The sequence below is a fragment of the Passer domesticus genome, chromosome 11 (assembly GCF_036417665.1).
Source record: "Passer domesticus isolate bPasDom1 chromosome 11, bPasDom1.hap1, whole genome shotgun sequence".
NCBI classification, from domain to species: Eukaryota; Metazoa; Chordata; class Aves; order Passeriformes; family Passeridae; genus Passer; species Passer domesticus.
In genome coordinates this window covers 14632509-14659054 of record NC_087484.1, presented here as the reverse complement: position 1 = coordinate 14659054, position 26546 = coordinate 14632509, and the positions used below count along the sequence as shown (strand labels likewise).

Genomic DNA, 26546 nt, shown 5'->3' with positions numbered 1-26546 from the left:
CAACTTAGATGGAACATCTTTAAATTGCTGAAAATCTTACCTTGTTCCCTTCAACATGTGCCTTAAATGAAGGCTTCTATTTTTCTGCAAAGGTGCCGTGTAATTAAGAATGTAGCCTGCATGCCTTGCAAGCACAGGAGTTTTTCCAAGTAGCAGCATATGGTCTGTGAATTTGCAGCTCTGTGGTTAGGAGAGAAATAAGGCAGATGTGAGTAGCAACCACTGCACTGCCAGGTCATGTCCAGTGGAGGTGTGGGAGGGATTTTGTCACCACAGGACAGTTCATTTCACAGCACTTAGTCTTGATTTAAATAATGCAAGACAGCTTAACTGTGTAGAAAGAGGTGACTCATAGAGAATAATTTTCTAAACTGTATTTTAGTGCACACATTCCATTGTAATTGAACTGTAACAAAGGCAGCTTAAAGTAAATCTCTCAGATTAGAAAGATACACTTTGCACAGCCGGCTGTCAGTTTTCTTCAACAGCTATAATGAATAAAAATATAACCTTGGATTAAATTATCTTTTGGTTTAAGTGTCTGGGTTTATTGGTGTAGTGTAGCAGTGTGCTATAGCTCCAGATATTTTTCACCATGACTACTGCAGGAGGAATTGTATATTGCTGAGGTACAATTTTAATTTTTTTAAAATTTTCTCCAGTTGTTCTTTCTCATGTTCCACACTGCACTATAACTTTAATTGTATAAAATTTCTCAGGCTTTTTCTTATGGTTTGATTTATGCTCCTGGGTTTGGTAATTGCTGTAATAATACTCTTGTTTATACTCTTTTTGTTACTGAGTGCCATTGGAAGCTTGGTGCATGTGTTCTGGAATTCCTGATTAAAATATATTGCAAATATTTTTTTTTGCTATTTAATAGCAAGATAGAGTATAAATTGAATTTTGTGACTGAACTTGTTGTTTCCCTGTTCAAATAAAATAATTTCTTTTCTTGCAGAGAAGCAAACACAATCTTCAGAGGCAACTCATTAGCAACTCGGTGTGTGGATGAAATGATGAAAATAGTGGGGAAGCACTACCTAAAGGTTACTTTGAAACCTGTTATTGATGAGGTATGTTATCCTGCTGAAACTTCTTTGGGCAAGTTCAGCCCCCTGTGGTGTCCTTCTCTGTTGGATAGACATTCTTGTTTCAGCTCTGTGGTAGGAATCACTCAGGTAGGGCAATCCTAGAGGAAAAACTAATTAAGCAACAATTGCTTAAGTTTAGTGGGAGGAGCTGTGTTTTGTTATTTGTGTTCCAGATGCTTCAAAATAAACTGTCAATGAAAGTTGTTGCAGCCTCCATCACATTGCAGGATTTGCCCATGTGATGCTTTATGTAATCAATCCATTTGGAAAGGCACAAACAAAAGTGAGGATGATCATTGCATGTTGTTAAAGATGGTTAGGACCTATTTAGAATTTTATTTGTAAATATAAGGGTCTGTTTTGTAAGGGGTGCATTTCAATACTTTGTTTGAAAAATTGAACTTGTATAGTTTTGCTTGTTTCTTTCAGATATGTGAGTCTCCTAAACCCTGTGAAATAGATCCCATCAAATTAAGAGAAGGGGATAATGTGGAAATTAATATGGTGAGTTTCCCAACTGGTCCCAAAATCTGAAAAAAGCATTTTTAAAAGCAGCTCTTTGTAATGGGAAATGAGTAACTCGTAGTAGCAGTATAACTCTCTGTTTTCAGAGTAAACAAAGAAAAAGCTGTATTTTCTTACTCCTCTTTATAAAGACAGCAATGGAAAAGTCCAGTGGAAAATGGGACAGAGAGGAGGAGCTAAAGATGACAGTCATTCTTACCAGTTTTTTGGGTGTTTTGATTCCTGTTGTCCTGTACTCAGCATCTAGATTGATGTACCTAATGTGAACTGCTCTAGCATTTTTCATTGAAGTTTTGCTGGCTGCTTCCCTCTTACCAGAGTATGCTGATGTTTAAGGCAACAGTTGCTGCAATAAAGTTAACGTTCACTTGATATACATGGGAAATGTTCCTTCCTTGTTGTCAAATGACAAAACCAGGTATTGATAGGTAGTTTATATTGCTAGACACTGCTTATATACTTTAAGTAAATATCATTAAACTACCTTTTAATAGTAGTAATGCCATATAAACATTATGAGGCTTTTAAAATATGCACTGTACTAGAATTCAGTATTGAATAATCAGACAGTGTTATATTTGTGCCCAGGGAAAAGAAAAGGAGAAATATGAATGTTCATGTATTAAAAAATATCTTTTTTCATAACTGCAGGAAAACCTCCGATACTACGTGGACAAAGTGTTCCGTGAAATAGTGCGGTCGAGTATAAGTTGTCCTACACTAATGTGTGATGTTTTTTATTCTTTGAGGCATCTGGCTGCCAAAAGATTTCCAAGTAAGTGCTCTCTAAGAACTTCTGGAAGTGGTGTTCAGACTGAAAACTTCTGCACTTACCTTATAGGGATTGTTAAAATTCTTGTCTTGTCCAAAGCTGTGCCCTGAACTTTGACAGACATTTCTTTTTCTGTGAGGCTGTAAGTTATACTGAAACTTTGTGGTCAGTCAAGAGACATTTTTTGTTTCCTGATACAAATATATAGCAAGTCAGAAACTGCAAGACAGCAGCAAATGAGAACTCATCAGAAGAGTACAAGATAATACAAGAGAAGCACAAGCAGTACAGGAAGTGATTTATTTGAAAGATACTTACAATTTTTAAGAGCTGTTTTGTTTATTGCTTCTAAAGAAGCAATATGTGAACTTGAAAATCAGTTTAGCATTTGCATCTTTACATGAACTGTCACTCTGTTAATGATGGCCAACACATCCATGACTTCTGTGAAGTTAGCTTTAGTACTGCTATAGCTAAACTAGTTATGGGTAGTTTTGAGGGGGGTGGATAATAAAAATTATTTATTGGGTTTGTAAATATGACCAGTATTAGAATAGCTTTATTCTTTCAGAATGTATTTAATATAGGAGTAATGTAGTGGGTCTGAAGTACTCACTCTTCAGTCAATTAAAATCTGAAATGTCCCGAATAAGCTACAGGTGAAGAGTTTGTGCCTCATAATGTGGAACATTTTACTGATTCATGTTTATCACTGAAACGGAGTCATAAATTGGTCTAGTTTAGACAGTCCTTTCAGAAAAGCTGACTTATCAGATCAGATTGAAGTGGTCGTTAGAGTAAGAATGTGACCTCACTGTATTTGCCACTATAAAAGTAAATATACCCAAAATATTTAATGAGAAAATTCTCATTTACATCATCAAAACTATATAACAGCATGGGTTTATGATGCAACTCAGAATTACAATTATATTTGTTCCTATGTGATGGCTGTATTTCTCATGCATTAATGCATTGAATTAATAAATGAGTAGCTTTCCAGGTAAATAAATGCAATAGCCCCAGAGTTCAGAGGCAGTTGCTGCAGTGTTTTGTCTCTGGGTGCAGCATCCAGCCAGACCTAATCAACTCTGTATGTAAATGCTTGCAATCATCTCATTGTTTCTCCCAGTGGAGCTGATGAGCCAGTTGTATGGGAATAGAACTTCTTTTCAGATAAATTAGCAGTAAACACTCCACTATAAGGAGAACATTTCTTGCCATGACCACCTTTCTCATTTCACGCGCTTCATTGATTTTTCTATTCTATTTTAAAATATGAATGTCTCCTCTGATGTTATCTTCTTAAGGACTTTTATGTTAACTGTCTTCATGATTTCCTGTTAAGTTCAGTGCATGTTACATTTCATGGTTTTTCTCTGCAGATGACCCTCATGTACAGTATTCTGCAGTGAGCAGCTTTGTGTTTCTCCGTTTCTTTGCTGTAGCCGTAGTCTCACCTCATACTTTTCATTTACGACCTCACCATCCAGTAAGTCTTGTGAAGCTTTGTTCTGTTTTATTCATACTGTCAGAGCTGTTGGTTTGGGAAGGCATAAGTTCCTTTCAGTAACTGGGAAATAAGATGGCTAAATGTCTCTAGGTTCAGTTCCCAAAGGAAATAAGATATTTGCAATTCTTTAAGCATCAGATATTTCAGTCTTTATGGGGTGTTCTCAAATGATGTGGAAGAGCTTTCAATATTAAAGATGCTGTGCTTTTTTTGGGATTGTGCTTCTGGGGTGAAATAACAACATGACTGAGGGGCCTTTAATGTACAGGCCTAAACTGCCTTGGTTCTTTCCTCCAAGGAAATGAAACATCCAGACCTTTATTGCCATGTGGGTCTTAAGCAGAGGATGTAGCCTTATCCAGTAGTTGGTTGGTGTATTTGTCCTGGACTCCACTAGTTGCAATGGGTTGACAAATTTTTGTTTGTGAAGTAGATACACAATATAAAACAATTTCAAAGACAGAAATATCAAGATGTAAAAACTCTATTATATTTCACCTTAAATACAGAAAATGTGTGAGATCTGCTTCTCCAGAGGTTATCATTATTACCTTATTTTATTTATTTAGGTGTGTTGTGCCTTCAGAAGAAAAAGGTACACTTACTCAAATTCATTGCTTTGACATTATCCAGTTTTTTGAGTAAAAAAATAAATTACAGGATTTTAACACTTGAGGGTTAAACATCTAAAAGGGAATAGCAAGGCCACTTCAGGAGGCTCTGTTTATAATTCTGCATTAAAATGGAATTGGTGAGGTAGCAAACAAATCAAGTAAAATCATTAAAGACAAAGTTTTAAATTTCACTTTTTTTAAATGAAAACTTGGACCGTTTGTCCTGCAGCAGTTCATTATGTTTATTATTCAGAGGTTTTTTAGATGTTTAGTAATGATTACAGCATTTGAGAGTTTCCAATGTTTTCTAGGTAAAAATATTTCCCCAGTACTAATATTAAATTCTAGTGGTAATAACTGGAATATTAAACACTATGCAGGAGCTAATAAACTAGATATATTTCATATGCATTTTTTGTTCTTCTGGGGCAAAGAAAAGGAATGAAGATGTACCAGATTTACTACATTGTGTTTAAATAATATCTTTCTTGGCATTTAAATTTTTTAATCAGTTCTACCCAGAATTGTGGAAACATATGACTTTTGAATTTTGTTTTATTGTTTTAGGATGCACAGACTTCTAGAACATTAACTCTTATATCAAAAGCCATCCAGACTTTGGGGAGCTGGGGAAGTTTGACCAAGAGCAAACTTGTAAGGCTATTAAAATTCTTTCTCATTTCAAACATTCTGTTTAATGAAAGTTCATATGAAAGTTTATTTATGTCAATGTACTTTTCCTTTCAGTCAAGTTTCAAGGAGACATTTATGTGTGAGTTTTTCAAAACATTTCAAGAAGAAAAATTTACTGAATCTGTTAAAAAGGTACCTTTCAACTGTATATTTTTTATTGTTGGTATAGCTGATCAATCTTCATTATTAAAAGGTTGTGTTAGTGTTCAGTTTTCTACTAGAGAGAAAGAGAAAAGTTGTGGTCTGTTTCAGACATAAAAAAAACCCCAAACAAAAAACAACATAGCAAAACCATGCACAAGAGTTACACATAGTGAACTAAGCTAATTTAGTTTAAAAAGTAAAGTGTGCATTCTTTGAAAGAGGTTTTTATTGGCTCTGTAGGAACTCATTAAAGAAAGCTTGTGTGAGCTCTGGGCATCCCTTGTTACATTGTTCCAAGGCCCTGCCATATGTTTTCATCTCTTGCATAAAATAACTGTTTGTTCAAGGACAAACTGTACATTTATATTTTAAAAAATAGCTTTTGGGGTTTTTGTGTTTCTGAATATTGTATATTTATACTCCCTGTGGTTTTTTCCTTAAGTTCCTGGATGATGTTTCCTCTACGGAGAGTAAAGAGCCCAGTGGTGTGAGCGAGCCAGTACATCTGAAAGAAGGGTGAATACATCTTGAATTTATATTGTCTGTAACAGAATTGACTTCAGTCTTGTTTCATTAATGCCAGATTCAGATCAATGCTTACTAAAATGTCTAATATGCTGTAGAAATTACTATATTTGTAATTTAGACAATTCTTAGTATGTAGAATTAGTTTAAAAGAACAGCTGCAAATTTTCATAACTCATCTTCTGAATACTTTAAAAAGTAATTAAAAGCAGCTGAAAACCCATTGAAGACTGTGTGCATTACTGTCACAGTTCAGTGTGTGCTCTGTGATGGTTTTTGAGGATTGTGAAAGTGTATTTTCAAACAACATGATTAACTTGGAATTATTCTACCCCCTGTATAACCCTGGACAGCTAAATGTTTTGCCTTTAAAAGTAGATAGAAAACTACCCTGTAATTGAAATATTTAGCATTTAGTGATAGAATGCTGTTATATAGATGGAAGTGAAAGTCACTCTTCCTAAAAAATGAACTGTCTTTTGCTTGATGTTGATCAATAATAGGTGATGATTTGAACAACATTCATGGGGAAAAATATTTTCATTTACTTGAGAAGCAAGTTTATAAGAAGAAAAGCTCAAACGGGCATCCAAATTTCAAACAAATGTCTCTTACTAAAATACAGAATAGAAATGAAGGAGGAAATTGTAGTAGATCAACACTTGGTTGTAGTAATAAATTGATGGCTGTTCTACAAAACAAAAGAAGGAGTTAGCAGTGAGTACACTTAAAGTGTACTAAACGCAGTTTGTCTGCCCTTGCTGTTGAGCCATGTCCAGTGTCATTTTATTGGTATTCTGACCCACATAAGGCCATGTACAATTACATGGAGAAAGGCAGGAAAGAGAGAATCTTGTAGTTAGGTACACCTTACTACCTTCTGTGAAAATTCGGAATTCTTGATCTGAACAAGTTGTGTATCCCCTCCAAATGTACTGCTGCAAGCACTGGTCTGGACTGTGTGTTTTTCAAAGTCCTTTCCTGGTTTTGGAGCCCTGCTCACAATCACCATATTGGGAGGTAATCTTGAGGATCTGTCGTGAACAAGTAGTAGGTTGTTTTTAATGTGCAATGAAGTAGATTTTTACGTGATGAACAATAATGTCTTATCTCAGTAAATGGCTTTGAAGACTAATGGTTGGATTTCATTTGATTCTGTCTTTACAGAGAAATGTACAAAAGAGCTCAGGGAAGGACTCGGATTGGTAAAAAGAATTTCAAGAAACGATGGTTCTGTCTAACAAGTAGAGAATTCACATACCACAAACAGCAAGGTAAATAATGTTTATTTTACTATTATTTTTATTTTTCAATATTGTCTAAGTGTTTGTAGCTTTTTTGTGCTTTTAAAATTGCAGAATTTTTTCTTTTTCTAAAATACCTATGATTTATCTTAGTTACTTTTGCCTTGATTAATAGAGGCTTCTGTCTGATTCATGCCTATTTTTTCAACAATAAAAATGCATATTTTTAGAGCATGAACTGCAATGTCAGTGCCCTGAGATTATAAAACAGTTCTTAAAGGTTGCTTCACTCCTCTGTTTACAATTTTTTACAGATAAAGAACCAATTTTCACTATTCCAATCAAAAACATCCTTGCAGTGGAGAAACTTGATGAGAGCTCCTTCAACAAGAAAAATGTGGGTCAAAAGATAGTTTGTATGTAATTCTTGATATGTTCTTTAAATAAAGATTGTAATTAGCTTACAGAGTTAGTGAAACCCCATTACTAAACACTTCAGCAAAAAGTTACATGGATCAGGAATAACAAGCTGTATGCAGTGTCTCCAAGTATTCTGAATGGAAATTAACCTGGAAATGTGGCTACCTGCACCAAGTTTTCTGACTGATTTTGACTTTGCTCCCCATGCCAAATTTCTGGAAGATTAAAACTACGACATTATTACAAAGCTCTTGAAATTATATTATGTACTACTGGAAATGTATTGTTACCAAACTTGTATTTGTTCCTTTTGGTGAGAACTTCCTACAGTCCCTTCATCAGCTGAGGCAGTTACCTGTGCTCACGGCCTCATTCTGGCCTTGGAACACATCAGTTGTTTCTGTTCTTACATCATTCCAAACATCTGAGGCAGTGATAACAGAACAGCTGTCACTAAGGCCAGTGATGGCTAAAGGAGAGACTTCTGGGGATCTTCTGTTGGTGAAGGATGAAGGTCATGCTTTGTGAAATCTGGGGTCACACTTAAAGATATGTGGATGAAGAGGAAAGAAAATGCATCCTGTTCTAATTTCTAAGGCTTCTTTCTTAGATGAGAACACAGGGAGCTGTTCTGGTGGGGCTTTTCTCCTCTGTGTAGTTGAAAGAGGAAAAAAGTCTGCTGTTCTCCCTTGTCTCACTTTCTGTCTTAATTAGAGTTTGTGGAAGTGCCTGAGCACTGAAATTGATTTTTACATATTTGAAGTTGCTCAGTAACTGGATTTTTTTTACTCAGCAGAATAATGCGTTTCTTCTACAGATGTTTCAAGTACTTCACGGAGAAAAGCCACTCTACATCCAAGCAAATAACTGTGTGGAAGCCAGTGAGTGGATAGAGGCTCTGTGCCGGGTAACGAGGTGCAACCAGAAGAGGCTGAGCTTTTACCACCCCTCTGCCTTCCTGAACGGGAGCTGGCTGTGCTGCAAGGCCACGGCCGAGAGCAGCGAGGGCTGCGCGCGCTGCACCGCGTAAGGGCACGGCCGGGAGCGCGGGCTCGCTGCAGCCGGGCTTTGCCTGCCGGCTCAGCCACAGTGGCAGGCACAAACACTGGATTTCTGTTACTTTGTGTGCCACACTGTGGAGGTAACCTGCTCGGCATGAAAAGCACAAATGTCCTGTTTCTGAGATCTCTTCGTGCAGAATAATAGATTTAATTTGGATGCCAGGTTGAAGGCAGAAATATTACACACCTAGATCATCTATGTGAAATTACTAAAATACTTGCTGCAGGAAGTTCAGCCTGGAAGTCTTCTCTCCTTAATGGCTTTGTCTTGTTTTATACAACCACTTTTTTATTTGAACTTTACATATTTTAAAGGAGTGCCCTAAGAAAGTCAGCTAAATAATCTTGGATGTAGATTCTGACAAATCATTTGGGTATTTTGTAGGTATGTCAGAAAAATTAATAACATCCTAAAATGCTTTAATGTCTTAGAAAGAAATGCTGTAATTTCTTTTAAAACTAAGTTTACCCTTAACTGGGTAGATTGTATAAACTGCATACTAAGTTTTGTGAAATTCTCTATTATGAGTGGTAAACATATTAAAAGGTTGTGTATAATGAAAAAGACTCTGGTTTTACTTGCTTTCAGGAATTACTGATATTGATTACCTGTCTTTGTTCACCTTTTAGAGATGTTCCTGCTGATACTCAAATTGAGATTGATGGAGACAGAGAGACAGAAAGAATTTACTCACTTTTCACTATCAACAGGTCTAAACTACAGAAGTTGGAAGGTACTGAAAAGATAATTAAGAATTACATTGATACTCAGTTCTAATTCTCTAGGCCAAGAATATAATTTGAACAATTAACTGAATTTAATGATTCACCTGAAAATAATAGAAAGCAGAGAAAGAGATTGAATTTTTATCTTTTAAGTGCCCTGGTGTCTGATGTTCTCCAGGCATTTTTTTACAATAGATATCAGGCATTGTTCTAATTGAATTTCTGTATGTGTAATATTTAGTTTAAACTGCAACTGTAGGTGGTGCTTTTCTGCCTTTGTTGTTCCTTTCCTTACCATGTGATGAATTATATTAGACAAGGTTTTGCTGTAAGAATGCACTGAACTCCTCTTAATGTGAAGAGGAGAGAGCTGGATGCTCAAGATGCTGAACACAGCTAGCAGAAAATAAGCTATAGAATTGTAAATACATTTAATAGATACTGCCTCCTGCTTTTATCTTAATCCATTTTATGTATAAGCCAGAGTAACTTTACATTTCTGAATGTTGGAGTTACCATTTGCATGAGAGTTAGATTTGTGTTTTAATTGTTGAAATTCTCCATGGGATGATTGTGTTTTTTTGTAGAGGCTTGTGGAAGCATAGCAGTCTATCAAGGTCCTCGGAAAGAACCAGATGATTACTCTAACTTCACCATAGAAGATTCTGTAGCCACTTTTCATACACTTCAGCAGATAATAGATATAGTAGAAAAGCTGAATGAATCACATGAAAAATACCAGAAGAAGAGATCATCTAGTGCCAAATATGGTAGTGAGTAAGTATCTTTGACATTGATAAATGTGTATTTTGAGAAAAATAAATCAGGGGGTGAGGCCAGACTTGTTGGGGTAGAGATCATGAAGGCAGAGTTAGACAACACAGACATGGAGAGAACAAGGAACATCATTTGTAGTAGTGCAGCTTTTTACCAGTTGTTGAAGATCTGGTGTGGATTCATTGTTCCTGTTGAGATTGCTGTAAGTGGGTGCAGTGACTCTTTCAGTATCAAGTTATATGAAACTGTCAAAGTTTTACTGCAGAAATCTGTCCTTCAGGTAGCATATTTACCATTTGCATTTCACTTGCCATACTCGATGATACTGTTTCTCATGAAGGTAAAAAAACCTGTTCTTTGGAGTACATTATTGTTCCAGAGCACATTCTTTAATTCTCTTCAATCCTGGATTATGCCTCTGGAACACCACTAGCAAATTTTTAGATTTCTTCTTTGCATCAATAATGATTGATTGACCAGGAAAAAAAGAAAAGCTCAAACCCTGATTTGGTTTGCTTAGGTTAGTGTTTGACCCAAGTTGTTCAGAAAAATTGGTTGTGATTTAGAAGTCCCATGTGAAAGTAAATGAAGTTTTTGCAAATCACTAAATTTCACAATTAATGGTAGAAATGGGGTTTTTTGCTTGATATTAATTGAAATTAAAATTGCATGAGGAGAATTAGAAAGCAAGTGTTAATCTCTAAAAGTATTTACATATAATATTTTGGTTTTTTGCAGAGAAAATCCAATTGTTGGAAAGGTTTCCTAACCAAAACAAACTGGCCCACTTGGATGAAAAAAGAAACTGGAAATGTTCTGGAGTGTTTTGGTTTTTTGTTTGTTTTCTTTTTTAAATTCATTATATGCATTTTTGCAAAATATTTAAGAGTGAACATAAATGCTAGTTGTGTTGACAATCTATTTAATATTTAAGAGAAAAATACCTTTTTGGAAATCCGGTCTTTAAGGTTTATTCTCATTTTGCTGAAGAACTTGAAGTTTCAGGTTCTTGAAATAACAGATGTGAATAAATCTAAACGTTGTTTTGCCATTGTTGTCATATTGGAAAGAACTTTCTAAACAAATAAGCTTTTTCATGGAAGAAAATCCACACTGCATTTGTTGGTTGGATTATGTCTCAGTACATACACTGCACACTTGCATGCGTTTACCATGAGTGCCTGCCCTGCTGATACGGATCTCCAAATAGAAATCCCAAGGTCTTGTGATGTGGAAAAGATCTGAAGCTTCACACTCAATACATTTGACATATTTTTTCCTCGTGTTAGGTGTTGTCAGGACTTGATTTATCTACAGTTGAAGTTCTACAGAACCATGCAGTATGCTGCAAATAATCTGGACAGCAAATACCAGTGTTAGTTGTGTTATTGAGTACTAAAGAAGAAATCAGGGAACTTACGTTGTACCTCTTGTTTACATTTGGAGTGAGTAATATATGGAGTGACATTAGACCACTATCTATTTTCTTTAGCATTTTTTAAGGTACATATTTTTACTTAATCTAAAAAGAAATGCAGGGTAGTAACATTCTTCTTAAAATAGGTTTGCCTACAGATATAAAAATTTAAGTGTGAACAGATCGTGGTTAAGTACTGATCAATTAACATCATCCCATGTATGATTTAACTTCTTTTTATAAAAAGTAATAACTACGTCCAGCTCAACTTTTGACTACAAATCTAATAAATAATCTCTATTATAATCACTCAAAGCACTTTAGATATCTGGACTATCCCAGATTATTTTTAGATACTTTGTAGTATCTGCTTGTTATGATCAGTTGAATGATCAACATTGTTTTGTCTTTAAGCAATGCTTCAGTGAATATTTTTGTATCTTTAGTTACATGGATTTGTATTTGCCACTTAACACAATTTTAAACTGGCATTCATGACTTCAGTAAGATTAATTTTTGCTCACTATGTTTGAAAAGTTAGTTTTCTGCTGAGAAAAAGTATATGTATATAACCAGGAAGAAGCAAAGGTATTACTGTGGCAACTTTGCTTCATCAGTATTAAATACAATGGTACTCCTTGGAATATTATTTTTAACAAAAGTTGTATGTGGTACTTTTATTTTTAAAGCATTTTCTGTGGGGTCCTTGGTTGTTTTGTGGGGTGTTTTTTTAGTTTGGGTTTTGTTTTGTTTTTTCAATCACGATTTGGCCAAATTAATTAGGAATGTAACTTAGACTAGAAATCCACAATGCTTGAAACAATAAGGTGTTGAAATTACCACACATTTATTATACTGTTGTAAGAAGGCTTTCTATAATGGAAGCAATGTGGCAAGACAGGATTGAAATTTCTTTGGAATGAATGTAACTCGTTAAAATGACTTCAGTTTAATACCAAGATATTTTAGAATATCTGGGATTCAGTGCTAGGATCTGCAACATCACAATCATTTAATCACCTCAGCTGGTTTTGCCTTTTCCTTTTTTACACATTTGATGTGTTCAACAGGACTTTTATTTGCCAACAGTTAAAACTGAGGGAGAATACAACAATGCAAATAAATGTGTTTTGCCAAGGTAAAGGTAAAGATTAATTGCCATTAATCAAAAACTGCCATTAAACAAAGTTGAATGTGGTTGAGTGTCAGAATTAGGTATTTGTTGTATATGAATTAACCCTGTGGCAAACCCTCTTCCTTGGAGCCATTTTCTGTTGTTTTCAAAGTAAAATTTATGAAAAATTGAGTAGTATACTCTTACAATGTTGGGGTTTTATAATATGCACTTTTTTTTTTGCTTTGGTACTGGAATATTGAGAAAAAAACCCAGAAGGCCACTGAATATTTGTGACCATTAAGATTTGATTTCTCATTTTATAATGTTTTCAAGTACAGTAGATGTTCTAGAATTTAATTAGGTACAAGTAGGATGATTAATAATAAAAGTTGCATTCATTTTGATTAGTCTAGAAAAGTGATGTTATTCAGTAATTAGTTCTGTTAGGATTGTAAAAGTTTTAATGTTCTTATGATGATGTATTGTTGAATGTATTTTTATTTAAATTTTATTTTCTTATCAAGACATTAAAATGTTTTGTAACGTTGCTTGAGAATAACTCAGAAATAAATTACAACAAACCTGAGATAAGCTGTGTGTTTCCTGTGAGGCCTGGCTGTTTAAAATGGTAGCATTTAACTGAATGAATGGGGTTACATGCAGGACTTGGGTATAAAGAGAGAAACCTGATTGATGGTGGGGGCAGAACCCACCAAAACTGACCTGGGGGATGTGGCATCTGCAGCATTGTTGCATTCTAAATTGGTGGATGGGGAGATAAATGCTGGTTCATCATCTAGTGTAAGAGCATGCAGAGAATCCTTGGGAATTTAACAGTGTTTAAGAAGTTTGTAATGATTAGTCTGCTGAGTTGAAAGATAGCTGGTACTGTGTTGTTAGGGTTAGGTGAATCTTTTTTTTTTCTTTTTATAGTGATTTGTATTCCATTACCTGTGCTGTGTACCAGTATTCATTTCACAGTACAGGCTGTGAAATTTGTCAGAACTATTTAAAATACATTGCATATGGAAAAAATGATAAATTATGTTTGCTTTTCTCAAACTGCTTTCTTTTTTTTTTCTTTTTTTTTTTATGTAATCTGGGCACTTTTTTGCTACCCACTGTCCTCTCCTGTTCTTCTGGAGATTTTTTATAAGGAAGTTTTGTACATGTACTTTTTAATGCCCTGAGGTGTTTTGTTTCCTTGTGCAGAGAACTGACCTGTTGTCCTTTGTTGCTGGCATGGAAGCTTTTGTCAGGAGTTACAGTGCAAACCTTCCAGCAGTTTTGGAATTCATTTTGATTAATCTGAGGTAAGATGTATTAAGGCCCAGTATGAATGGTCATTACATTCATTTGCAGAGATTAGAAAGCAGAGGAAAATAAGTATGAAGTTGGAAGTACAGGAGGAAATTTTTTTCTGTGAACATTAACAAAAAGAATTGCATGTGTTCTGTAATGATTACAGCAGATTGATCCTTTCTTTTCTCTGCTAATATGCTGCCTTCTCTAACCATTCCACCAACCTGAGTTTTCTCTAACCTGACACCAAAAGGGCATTCCCATTTCAGATCTGTGCCACTCAGGGACATGGTTTACTGGTACACTTGGCAGTGCTGGGTTAAAGTTGAGCTGGAGGTCTTTAATAATATAATTGATTCTATTAATAAATGCATGCTAAATGTTTTACAATGCATTATCTTTAATTCCTGGTCATCTGTGTGACAAAGTTTGCAATGTTTACTCACATGATAAGGACAGATCCTGTATTGTGTTTAAAAGATCATACACAAGAAATTTAAATCAGGCCAATAAGATCCCAGTAACATGCAACTTCTAGTAGAATGGAGAAATGCATGCAATTTACTTGAGGTTCTTAGAAGTACTTACAGAAGCATATTTAACTAAGGTTGGTGTGATTTATGCACACTAAATAAACCAGAAATTCTTTAATAGCAGTAAGGAGAGTATATCAGTGTTACTGTGTCCAGCTGTGATGAGACTGCTGCTGAAATATTTTGTATATTCCTGGGATTCATCATAATAAACAGTGAAAAAAAGAAGATTAATTTCGGAGTTGAAGAGCTGAGTTGTAAGAATTGGGAGTATAGCCTATAATTCAGCTAAATTACTCAGAAAGGCACTTTATTTATCTAAATCCGACACAAAAATGTTGATAATTGGTTGCTTTACAATGAGAATAAGATTTTAAAAGATCCAGTGGCTGCAGTGTTCAGGAAGGGCTGTGCTTTGTAAGCATTTAATTAGGTACAGAAATTAAGAACTTTAATTAGGTATCCTTGGTAAGAATATTTTGGGTGAATTTTTTTAAAATAAAAGCAAATATATGACCTTGCTGAAATGCTTTAAAAATATTCTTTATGTTAATAAATGTTTATGGTAAATAACAAAATTCAGCCATCTTACTTAATACAATTTTCCATAGAAAATCTTGTATGATCAAGATTTCTAAGTGTTTGTGTCCATCATTATTTTAGCATAATTACTATTGCAAATGCCATGGCAGTTGTATGAAGTCTAGTTAACAATTTCACCAAAAACAGGATGTAAATCATTATACAGATTTTAGAAACTAAATCCAAACAAATGGACCAAAAATTTAGTTTGCTTTAAGGAGTTGTGAATTTGTTCCTCGCTTTCATCTTTTAGTTTTGGTCGTTCCTTGTACACAGGGAAAAAAAGCCGAGAGGATCACAGAACAGCCAAAGTAAACCTCCTGTGTGACTTAAATTGAAGGCTTACAGGTAAAAGTCTCTTACCTGCTCCCTCTGAAGTCTCCAGAGATGCAGGATGTGCCGTGCTGTGTGTGCAGCAGCAGGGAGGGAGCTGAGGTGTGTACGGGGAGCAGGGCTGCAGGGGAGCAGCAGGGAGGTGAGGGGTGTACGGGGAGCAGGGCTGTGTGTGCAGCAGCAGGAGGGAGGTGAGGTGTGTACGGGGAGCAGGGCTGTGTGTGCAGCAGCAGGGAGGGAGGTGAGGGGTGTACGGGGAGCAGGGCTGCAGGGGAGCAGCAGGGAGGGAGGTGAGGTGTGTGCGGGGAGCAGGGCTGCAGGGGAGCAGCAGGGAGGTGAGGTGTGTACAGGGAGCAGGGCTGCAGGGGAGCAGCAGGAGGGAGGTGAGGGGTGTACGGGGAGCAGGGCTGCAGGGGAGCAGCAGGGAGGGAGGTGAGGGGTGTGCGGGGAGCAGGGCTGCAGGGGAGCAGCAGGAGGGAGGTGAGGGGTGTACGGGGAGCAGGGCTGCAGGGGCAGCAGCCAGGCCCTGCTGCAGAGGGGCAGTGGCTCAGCTGGAGCTCGGGGTTAGCTCAGCCCTCGCCTTCTGCGCACCAGGACACCGCTGCTGCAGGACAGGAACAAGCCTGGAAAGGCAGGGAGCAGAGACAAAATGAGTGAGAAGGAAACTCCCCTTTAAGAATCCCCTGTAGTAATGCAGCAGTACAGACCTGAAAATTAGCTGCATCTTTCACCCACAGACCTTTAAAGTACTTAATGAAAAAAGGGAAAGTACCTACAAATCAATCTCTCCTTTCCATACTGGGTAACAGAAGGCACTATGCTTTGTATAGCAATGCAAATTTGAAAAGTTCAAGAGGCAAGATAGAACTTTTTGAAACACAAAACAAACACTGATTTCTGTGACAACTAAAATAATTCATCTAGCTTCCTCCTGAGTAGTTCATTTATATTCCAGTTGAGTTCTTCCATTCTGTCAGGTTGTGACATTTATAAGGGTTTGTTATTTTATTGTTATTTGTATATATACTTGAATTAAATGCATATTTTTGGCACTGCCTTGACCAAAATCTAAAAGTAGAAAAGTAGGTTAAGGTAAAAAAAAATTAGTTGTGACATGGTACACAGGATATAACATCTGCAAAGGTGAATAATGAGAATATAAAGTTCACCTGTGCAACACCTTCCAGTAATTTAAATATGTGACTAAAGGGAGTTTCTATAAGCAAGTTGCATGGCTTCTCTTTGTAGTGCTTTTATTTTTTGTTTGGGGTTTTCGGGATTTTTTTTTATGAGGAGGGGAGGTCTGGTGTGGTTTGGAGGGCTGGATTTGCTAAGAGTGGCTTTTGGGGTCTATCCTGATACTAGGCAGGATCCAAATATCAGAGAGATGTTAAAAATAACAAGACAGACTGTGCTACCTCACAAATATATATGAAGTGTCCATATTTTAAAATAGGTGGAGGCTGTGCCCCTGCACAACAACAGAACAACATAATTTGGTTTCCAGTTTTCAATTCAGAATGCAGCTCCATTCTCAAACAGCTAACTACAGTTAAAATAGACAAAATTTTATCTTCACAGGTTTTCTAAATTAAAGAATGGATACGAGATAGACATCTAACCTGAAAATCAGCACTGTTCAGAGGTAATAGTAATAGCTGAGTTTTACTCCAGAGTAAAACAACTAGTGAGTAGAGAATTTCATAAAGCAGTCAAAGGTCCTTGTGTCTCTGGTTTTTAATCTCTGCTGCAGAAGGAGAGATGGATGAGCCAGGGTGTTGTGTGAAGAATGGAGAAGTTCCAAGGGTTTAGACTTGATTAAAGCAGCTCAGCAAGATCAGGATCTCTTTAGTCTTTTGTGACACAGGGTTTTCCATTAAAGTAGAGAGGTTCCTTTGCAGAAGTCATTAAGGTGGGGTTTTTTTTAGTAACCTCTGTAAGGATTTCCCTTCTGTGTATTATGAGTCATGAATGTTCTTTTGTTTCACTTGAAGAGTAAAGCACAATGCATTTCAGAATTGGAATTATTGCTACTTCTCAGTCTTTGAGCTCATTCCTGGACTTCTCTGAAGTTCATGCCCAATCACATCGATTTATAGGAATATTGGGATCCCTTTGCTTTGCTGTGCAGCAATATATTTGTGTGTTTTCTTCCCATTGAGTGAGATCCTCCCAGTGCAAAAGGGAAGCAGTTTATTCCACTAATACATGTTTCCCTAACTCCTGTTGTGATTTCCTTTCTATTTCTGCATGCCTTCTACGTACTTCTGTTTCACAGTACCTGTCAGCACTGGAGTCTGTTTTCCATTTTGGCAATTCCATCTGGCAGCTTCAGTAAGCCCTTAGGAGCTGTGCAGGTGGGTTTGGCACAGGTGGTGGTGTGCTCATGCAGCGCTGTTCCCTGTGCTCTCTTCTCTTGCAGCCCCACTGTAGCCAAGTCTCAGCCCTCCTGGCCATTGATAGACCCATGCAGCATATTCCCATTGGGAAAGAGGCACAGAGAGACACAGATAACCAGAGTTTAAGAAATAGTTTTGACAGAGAAGTGTGCTTAAATTGTTTTCTTTAGCAGATAAATTGACATGGTCCTCAAGTGTTTTGATATATGTTAATCTATTGACAGAACAAACAGTAAGTGGGATAATGCAGTCCAGTACATGCACCACTTTGCCAAGATAAACACATACTTACATAACTGTTCTTTGCATTATCATAAAACTGACATTTTTGTCAAGGCTTTGTTTTTAATAAAAATAATTTTCACAGAATCACTAGGTTGGAAGAGACCTTCAAGATCATCGAGTCCAACCCATGCCCTAACACCTCAACTCAGCCATGGCACAGAGTGCCACATCCAGTCTTTTTTTAAACACGTCCAGGGATGGTGACTCCACCATCTCTCTGGGCAGACAATTCTAGACTCTATCACCCTTTCTGTAAAAAACTTTTTCCTAATATCCAGCCTATATTTCCCTTGGTGCAGCTTGAGACTGGCGTCTTCTCATTCTGTCAGTGCTGCCTGGAGAAAGAGACCAACCCCAGCTGAGCACAGCCACCTTTCAGGGAGTTGTAGAGAGGGATAAGGTCACCCCTGAGTCTCCTTTTCTCCAGGCTAAACACCCCCAGCTCCCTCAGCCATTCCTCACAGGGTTTGTGCTCCCTCTCCAGCCTCGTTGCCTCCTCTGGATGTCCTCAAACATCTCAAGGTCCCTCCCAAACTGAGGGCCCAGAACTGGCCATTTGAAATTGGAGTAAGATTATGAACAGAACACTTAGGCTGGTACAAAGTTGGGTGTAAAACACTTGGAGCTTTGAATGAGTATTTTTTACATGGAGACCATCAAAATTGATGAGTTACACTGCATCATTACTTTGAAATTATGACAAAAATTTATTATCAATTATGTAATATAAAGCAATATTTCAAATTTGGATACTTAGTATTGCAAACATTCTTTTTTTTCCATTCTGTAGCACCCAATTGGCTTTAATTCTAGCTGAACAATCCCTTGATGGGCTGAAAGGAACTTGGTTTGAGTTCTCATTTTCAGATACTCAATTTGGAATGTTTTCAGTGAATGAGATGAGCAAATGCCGAGTCTGAAAAAACTGTGGTTTTTATTTACAATTAAAATCAGTGACAGTGTACATAGGGAAAACCCTCTGGAAGAGCTGTTGTGGTTTGTGCCACTCTCCCATGTGTCACCTCCTTAATGTCAGGTGTGGCTACAGGGGACAGATGAATTACAGACTGCCAGAACTACTTCTCAAAAATGGCTTGGAAATTTTCTTACACAGCTCTTTAGCTGATAAAATAGCAAGAAAATAATTTTTAGATGGGAAGCTATCAATTTCTCTAAGGCAGTATGGACAGAGTCAAAGGTGCCTGTGTCATATTTGCTCTCTTTTCACTGCTAATCTCAGTGGGGTTTATATTTGACTTTGCATCATGTACAGCACGTGTGATGGTTTGACAGCACTCAAACACAATTATAATCTCTGTCATAGTTTGCTCTTAGAACTGAAGAATTGCATCAGTTAGGGACATAAGGCAAATTGTATAAATCTAAAAACCAAAACTCCAACAAGATTTGCTTCTTATTTTTTTTTAAATCCCTATTTAGAGGTAGTTGACATTTTACATAGCAGAAATTAAATGTACTTAATTTTTTTAATATTTTAAGCTTTCTGGATTACATCTAGTCCCAGTAATTCAAACTCAGAAGTGCCATGATGGTTTTTGAAAAGGACAGAAAAGAATGATGAGTTAAAGGCGTGGAGCTGGCAAAGGGAATTGAACAGTGGCGTGAGAGAAGTGTGAATCAGCCAAGCTCAGAGACCTTATTCACATGCTCTTTAATCATGTTCCAGGTGCGTCTGAACTGACAGTTGAGTAATGTGCATAGACTCTTTAATATAATTTTATTTTTTACTTTATTACCAAGATAGCCAAGGTGCACGCCACTGCCGAAGTGTTTCGCTTATTCTGTTAGCAGTCTTAGGAAATGTGCTGAGTTGGAAGGTTGCGTTGTCTCCCCGTGCTCAAGGCAGCCCAGAGCACTGGTGAAGTGATTGATTCCGCACGCTGCGGACGAGAACGCCCTTCCCGAGGTGCCACCCTGGCACCGCTCGGTGTGCTGCTGAGGCACTAGAGGTGCCTGCAGGCTCCGAAGGCGGCCGGTCTCCGGGCAGGGCTCCTCGCCCCGCGGGCCGCTCCCGGTGCCGCCGGGCCGGTCCCACAGCTCCCGGTGCCGCCGGGCCTGTCCCGCCGGGCCGGTCCCACAGCTCCCGGGGCCGCCGGGCCGGTCCCACAGCTCCCGGGGCCGCCGGGCCGCGGGCGGGGCTGCGCTGCCGCCGCCGCCGGAGGGTGGCGCTGCCGCCCGCGCGGCCGCCGCGTCCCCGCCCCTCCGCCATGGCCGATGTGGAGGACGGGGACGAGCCCGGTGCCCCCCACTCGCTGCCGGGCTCCGCGGGCTCCAAGGCGGGCGCTCCCGACAAGATGTTCTCGCTGAAGAAGTGGAATGCGGTGGCCATGTGGAGCTGGGACGTGGAGTGCGACACCTGCGCCATTTGCCGGGTGCAGGTCATGGGTAAGCGGCGGCCGGGCGCCATGGCCGCGGGGCGGGGGGCCTGGGCCGGGCCGGGCCGTGCCCGCCGCCCTGGGCACGGCGGGCGCAGGGCAGGGACGCGGTTTCCGGCAGGCGGGGGGGCTGATCCCTCCCGCCTCCGCTTCCTCCTCCGCGCCTTCCCGGAGGAGGAGGAGAAGAAGGAGGGCCCCGCGGGGGCCGGGCCGCCGCTCCGGGGGCACCGAGTGCCCCGTGCCCGGCCGCGCCTCACGCGGGCCTGGCCCCGCCGCACTGCTCGGGGCCCCGTCCCCTGCAGGGCCGCCTTGTGAGGGCTGCGGCTCGTCTGCGGGCGAGTCTCGCAAACACTGATTGATCGAGCTCAACGCTGCGTGCGTGGGGCTGCTGTTTATGGGGCGGATTTTGTTAAGGGGTTTTTGTTCGGGTTTTTTTCACGGAGCAGTTACGGATGTACATAAAAATTTATTTTTCAAATCTGTTGAACCAAGGTGTCTTACACTACTTTACAAGCGTGATTACTGGTGTAGTTAAAGACACACAAATGTACTGAGAAATCTATTGAGTAAAGGATTAATTTACTTGGTTTTGAAATCCAGAGACTGTTTGAAAGCACCTTCATTGTTGACTCATATTACTGTTTCTGACATCTTTGTTAAATGTGGTATTTATCTTGGTTCTTTGAAACCTGTTTAAATTCTTCCTTTACAGTGTGTTCATATCTAATTTTTACTATTGGGCTGAGTCATCCTAGGTACAGCTGTCCTCTCAGTTGGGTGTGCAACACTTCGGCAGGACAAAGGACCCAAGATCCCCTCCAGAGCACCTCGCTTTTGTAGGGCCAGGAACCATGATACTGAAAATGAAGTCAGGATTTGGTTTAACAGAAATGAGGAAAAATACACAGTTCTGTCACTTCTCATAAATGTTTTTGCTGGGAACCTTCTGTGGAACAGAGGAGGCAAAAGGGTGTACAAGAGGAAAAAAGGTGAAGCACAGGCTGAAGTGATGGGAAATTGATCTTTTACATAAGCCTGTTTTGAAGATTATTTGCTTTTTTTAATGGTAAATAGAGACCATTCTGGAAATATGAAATTGGCTTCATTTGCCATGTAAACCATAATTTAAAAAATTTATTTATCCCCATTGTAAGCTAGGTTGTTACAGAACACTAAAAAAAAAAAGTCTTAAATTAACAAAATCTTACCCAGAGCTATTATAAAACTTAAAAAGAAAGTCACATTTTTTCATAGCTAGACCAAGGGAGTACTTTTAATCTGAAACTAGAAAAAAATATCTGAAAAAATCTAATAACTGTTTGTTGGGAACAAACCACATTGTTAGAATGTGAAACTTGATCATTACTGACTTCAGTTTAGCAATTTCACGTTGACCCTGCCAGAGCAGGTCTGGCTCCTGCAGAGCCACTGCGTCTGCAGTAACTTTAGGTGGGAGGCAGTGCCAGGCTCAGACTGGCACTTGCTGAAGGTTTTGCAGGGAAGGAGGTGTTAGCTGGCTCCATTTTCTGCTGGTTTAACTCCTTCAACCAGTGTGGTCTCAGATGCACAAGGCAAGGAGGTGTCAGCTGGGAAGCACAGGATTGCAGCTGGGCTGGCTTTGCTGTCCTTTGCCCTTCAGTCTGACCCCCTTGGGGTTAGGACGCAGGAGTGGAGACAGGTTACTTTGGTGTGGAGGCAGTGATTTCTGTCCTTGGCTCTCTGTGCTGCTTCTGTCTGAAACTGCAGCTCCAGGGCTTGATAGGGCAGCTGATTTATTGTGACTTTCTGCTGTGACCCCAGATTCACCATGATACAAGCTGAAGCACTTTGGCTGAATCTTCCCAGCCCCTTGGCCCTTAATGATGTTGAAATATAAATTACAGGGACAGACAACAGGAAAGCTTTGCTTTCATCTCAATGAAGAAAGGGAAGCTGTTTTAGAGTTCTCTCCTCTTTGTTCTCTATTACCTGAGAAAAGCAGGAATGTCTGGGCAGATCAATCTGAAATAGAAATACTGGCCCTATCTGGCAGAGACTGCACAAATACTCAGATTTAAATTCCTGTAGCACATTATAGTTTTGTCTTCTGGGAGAATTTGGTCCAACAAGTGACATGTAAGCCAGATTCAACCTGCAGGACGCTTGTTTAAACTAGTTCCTTTCCTTTGGAGGGGATGAAGATGTGCTTGCTCACATAACAGTTGAACACTTTCTGTTGTGCAAGATTCATGCATGAGTGTCTGTGGCAGCCCATGCTGGGGTAAAGGAGAAGCAAAGGTGTTTTCCACTGCATTGTGTGGCACAGTGGGAAGCCTGGAAGTTGTCACTCTTGTATCTTACTGAGTCCTGGAGCTGCCGTCCAATCCTAAAGCTGCAGACTGGAGTGCATAAAGATTATAAATGTTTTTAATTATATATTCTGCATTTATTAACATATATTATCAAGTGTACCACTGTATTTGTACGTGTGTGACTCCTGTGAAAATAAGATGCAAGTACTTGTTAAGGGAAGCTACTATAAAAAGTGATAGGTGGTGGGAGTTGTGGTGAAAGATGCACAGCCTAAAAAATCAAAATTGTGAATGACTTCCTTAAAAGGAAATGCTGACATCTGAAAAACAAAGTCCTGTAATTAGGGTTTGGCTTTGTGCTTGCTCTGGTCTTAATATGCCTGAGTGCCTTGGCACAAATCTGCGGGCTTTTATATCTACAAAATGGAGAAGGCTTTTTTTCAGCAAAAGTTATGAAAATACCAAAGCAATGGAAAATAAACAAAACATGCTGCAGAGTTCAGAGTCCTTCTGATCTCTTTCAGATATATATTTCATTGTCATTTGCACAGTTTTAGAATTTAAGGGTGCTATTTAATGTTAAAGGGCTGAACTAGATCAAAACTTGAGACTTTTACCTCTGTAAATTTGTATTAGAGTTTATATTTTCCTCTGACAAACCTATTCTTAAGATGGAATCCTGAGAATCAAATTGAGTTTGTTCTTGTTTACTTTTAGATGCCTGTCTTAGATGTCAAGCTGAAAACAAACAAGAAGATTGTGTTGGTATGTAGTGACTTCATTCGCTTGTTTTTCAATTGAAGCTTCTCTCAGTATGGTGCATTTTAAAGTTTGAAGGGAATACTGATTTTATTAATGCTCAGAAGTAAACTGGTGTTTTGTTCTACATTGTATCATCTTTCTACATTAGTAATACTTTATGCTTTATTTTTGAGCAATAAAAAAATCAGTTTTCATGTCAGCTGTGCTGTAAAACAAAACAGCTTCCAATTTCCTGTCAACACGTACACAGCTAAGAGGTTTAGGTTGCTTTCATTGAGAGCATATTTGAGATCATAATGTACCTTTTTGAAGTGGGTAGGAAAAAGCTGCTTTTTTTCTTCAGAGGTACATGCCAAAAAGCACAATGGTAGTACAAGTAAAAAATCCTCTGTTCTGAAATAAATGTGTGTCTGAGTTAAAAAGTGGTATTTTTCCCACTTGTAATTCAGAGATAATGGAGGCAATGGCTTGGTTGTTCACTTTTCATTCTCAAAGGTGGAATCACTTCAATTTAAACGTAATCATTCTTTCAGCGCCAGTGTATGCAAAAGAAGGTCTTAATTCTGAGTGTTTAAATTGGAAATAGTGAAAATTATTTCAAAGAATTTGCTTTAAGCCTTTATGACAACTTTTAAAGCAGTGGTAAACCTTTGCATGCTGTTGAGCTTTGTGTTTTAAAGTGTATTGTCTCAAAAAAACTGCTGGGGTTATTTGATGGTTGCTTTAATGGGAATAGGGTTTTCCTGTTCAAGATATCTTAATTGGCTTGCTAAGTATTTAAGATAGACAGGAAAAAGTATAATTTACAACGCTCCTTTGATTGGTACCTTTTTGCTTGTGAGGAGAATGTGAGCTAATAAGGAGAAAAGCAAAGTTTTTAAATATTATTCAGCAGTAAATGGATAACAGATAACAATTTTTGTAGTGTTGGAACAACTGTAGCCTGCAAATAACTCCTGTTGTAAAGTCCCATTTTAAGACTATGCTGTGTCACATGTGCCTCCTTGCTGTCATACGTTTCAGTTCAAACAGTGCCTTTCATATGAGAATTTGGTGATGTGCTCTGGTGTGATAGTGAGTCAGTAGTGCATTGGCTTTACTTTGGTACTGGGGAAGATAAAGGGAAAAACTTTAATAGTTGCATTTACTTCCTGGGCAGAACGCATCCCTAAATGTGTTTATACAGTCACAAAACCCTGTCATTTTATACAAGAAAATAAGAATATATGCATTTCTTTTTTTTAATATTTGGAAAGAAGTAAAAGGCTTGATGGTGGAACTCACTCTCATCAGGACGATCATAATAATCTAATCTCAGTGATGAGCTGTTTTGTCTGAAGTTTCCAGTGGTTATAAATATTTGAGAGTGCTAGTTTGAACCTTGCTGTAGGAGTTGATTGAACAGCTGAGTGTGACTGGAATATGTTCTTTCTTCTCTTTCAGTGGTTTGGGGAGAATGCAATCATTCCTTCCACAATTGCTGCATGTCCTTGTGGGTGAAACAGAATAATCGCTGTCCCCTCTGCCAGCAGGACTGGGTAGTCCAGAGAATAGGCAAATAAAAACTGGAAGGATTTCTTTCTGTTGCACTTATTGGAATGGTGTGTGTGTTGTGCCCTGTGCTCATGCAGAGCAGAACGTGTCCATCAGGACATGACTCACTTGCTTTACCTGCTCCAAGACCAGAGTGGGTTTGGTGCAGGCCTCTGGCTGCTCAAGGTGCACTCAGTCCATGCTCAGGCTCACTGCAGGGGCTCCACAACTCAAACAGAAGATGCTCCTTCAACAAATGTATCTGCTATGATTAGAGTGTTGTCTGGATCAGAGCATAGAAACTTAGTGGTGCAGATTATACCCTAAACACAGAGCATTTAATCTTTTTCCATTGATAAATAAATTCAATTGAAAGGGTCACCTTACCTGGTCTGATACACTGCATAGTTTACAGCCAGGATAAAGAAAATATTTCCTAAGTACTACTGTATGCAAAAACACAGTCAGTGTGTTTTTTAAGAAACTATTCTGAGTTTTAATCTAAAATTAACAGTGTGTAAAATACTTGCTATGTGCTTCTTCCATCACACTGTATTAAACATTTCTAATTTAGGTTTTCCTTATGACTTTTGTTTTCTTGTGTCTCTAAATCTGTTGCTCTGTTACATTCTAGACATGATTTCTACAACCATAACATTAAAATTTAACTATGTTAATAAGTTTTTTTATTTGTATTTCTGTTAGTGATCATGGAGACATGTGTTTTTAACCCAAAGATTTTTTGTAGAAAGTCGTGTATTTGATATCAGTTAACTAGAGGTGTAGACAGTCATGCTGGTTAGCTGATTAATATAGGAAGCAAACAAAAGTGATCATTTAAATAGCCCAAGAAAAGGAGACACTAATTAAATCTAAGGAAAAATGGTAACTTGTGATTTCATGAAAATTCAGTTAATAGAAATTTCTGTATTTTTATTTGTCATAGTGTTTTGGAAGCATTTTTTTCATTTTTGTGGAAATCCTGAATATATAATCTTCTTTGAATTTTTTCTTACAGCTGTTTAAGTGCTTGCCTCTAACTTTGTCTTTTCCCTAAATAGCCAGATGATTATGAAGCTGAACATATGCTGTGGGATTTTTAAATATATATGGAACAGAGAGGTAGAATTATTGCTTTCAATCTGTAACAAATTCAGGCTTAATAAAATGGTCAATCAATATGAGTGGAATTGAAGCAATATGCATTGTTTACTTCAAAATTATAATCTTTAATGTTTAATGTGTTTCTCAGTAGATGTATTTTTGTCTAATTCTAAGTACATTTAAAGAGGTTTATCTTCACTGTATAAAATATTTCTAATCTTTGTATCATCAAGCATATTGCAGAGTTTACTGTGGTTTTGTTTAATACTGTAATCTTGGGTTTGAGATGTTTTGATTTTTTAAATGTAGCTTTTGTTTGATTACACGTTGAGATTAAAAAATTCTGAGTCACTGTTACACTGTATCACATCAGTTGTTATTATG

At 38.2% G+C, this 26546-nt stretch overlaps 3 protein-coding genes across 8 annotated transcripts in view; all 3 read left to right on the top strand.

The window, feature by feature from the left end:
* Positions 1-13239, top strand: part of RASA2 (RAS p21 protein activator 2) — a 45644-nt gene extending 32405 nt beyond the window's left edge. For all 5 annotated transcript variants that reach the window (XM_064385854.1, XM_064385856.1, XM_064385855.1 and 2 more), the window contains 13 exons: positions 962-1076; positions 1524-1598; positions 2271-2394; positions 3777-3883; positions 5086-5172; positions 5266-5343; positions 5798-5871; positions 7048-7154; positions 7439-7521; positions 8362-8570; positions 9236-9339; positions 9919-10108; positions 10847-13239. In XM_064385854.1, coding sequence (XP_064241924.1) covers positions 962-1076; positions 1524-1598; positions 2271-2394; positions 3777-3883; positions 5086-5172; positions 5266-5343; positions 5798-5871; positions 7048-7154; positions 7439-7521; positions 8362-8570; positions 9236-9339; positions 9919-10108; positions 10847-10877 — 1384 coding nt within the window. In that variant the 3' untranslated portion in view covers positions 10878-13239. The remainder of the gene's footprint in view (positions 1-961; positions 1077-1523; positions 1599-2270; positions 2395-3776; positions 3884-5085; positions 5173-5265; positions 5344-5797; positions 5872-7047; positions 7155-7438; positions 7522-8361; positions 8571-9235; positions 9340-9918; positions 10109-10846) is intronic.
* Positions 13240-20219: 6980 nt separating this feature from the next.
* PLS1 (plastin 1) overlaps positions 20220-26546 on the top strand; it is a 277498-nt gene continuing 271171 nt past the window's right edge. Inside the window, exon 1 of the mRNA XM_064385828.1 lies at positions 20220-20231. The gene's annotated coding sequence lies outside the window, so the exon portion shown is untranslated. The remainder of the gene's footprint in view (positions 20232-26546) is intronic.
* Positions 20235-26519, top strand: RNF7 (ring finger protein 7). Of its 2 annotated transcripts, none has more exons than XM_064385853.1 (3): positions 20235-20475; positions 23481-23528; positions 24969-26519. In XM_064385853.1, the coding sequence occupies exons 1-3, from the start codon at positions 20305-20307 to the stop codon at positions 25023-25025; spliced, it is 276 nt and encodes a 91-aa protein (XP_064241923.1). In that variant the 5' UTR covers positions 20235-20304; the 3' UTR covers positions 25026-26519. The 2 variants fall into 2 exon arrangements, with proteins under 2 accessions (XP_064241923.1, XP_064241922.1); XM_064385852.1 differs by having other exon boundaries at positions 20260-20482.

Bases quoted from the DNA above. Each gene is read 5' to 3' on its own strand.
- RNF7 (XM_064385852.1), top strand. From the start codon at position 20,305: ATGGCCGATGTGGAGGACGGGGACGAGCCCGGTGCCCCCCACTCGCTG. The intron at 20,483-23,480 runs GTAAGCGGCGGC...GTTTACTTTTAG, and splicing joins TTGCCGGGTGCAGGTCATGG to ATGCCTGTCTTAGATGTCAA. The intron at 23,529-24,968 runs GTATGTAGTGAC...CTTCTCTTTCAG, and splicing joins CAAACAAGAAGATTGTGTTG to TGGTTTGGGGAGAATGCAAT.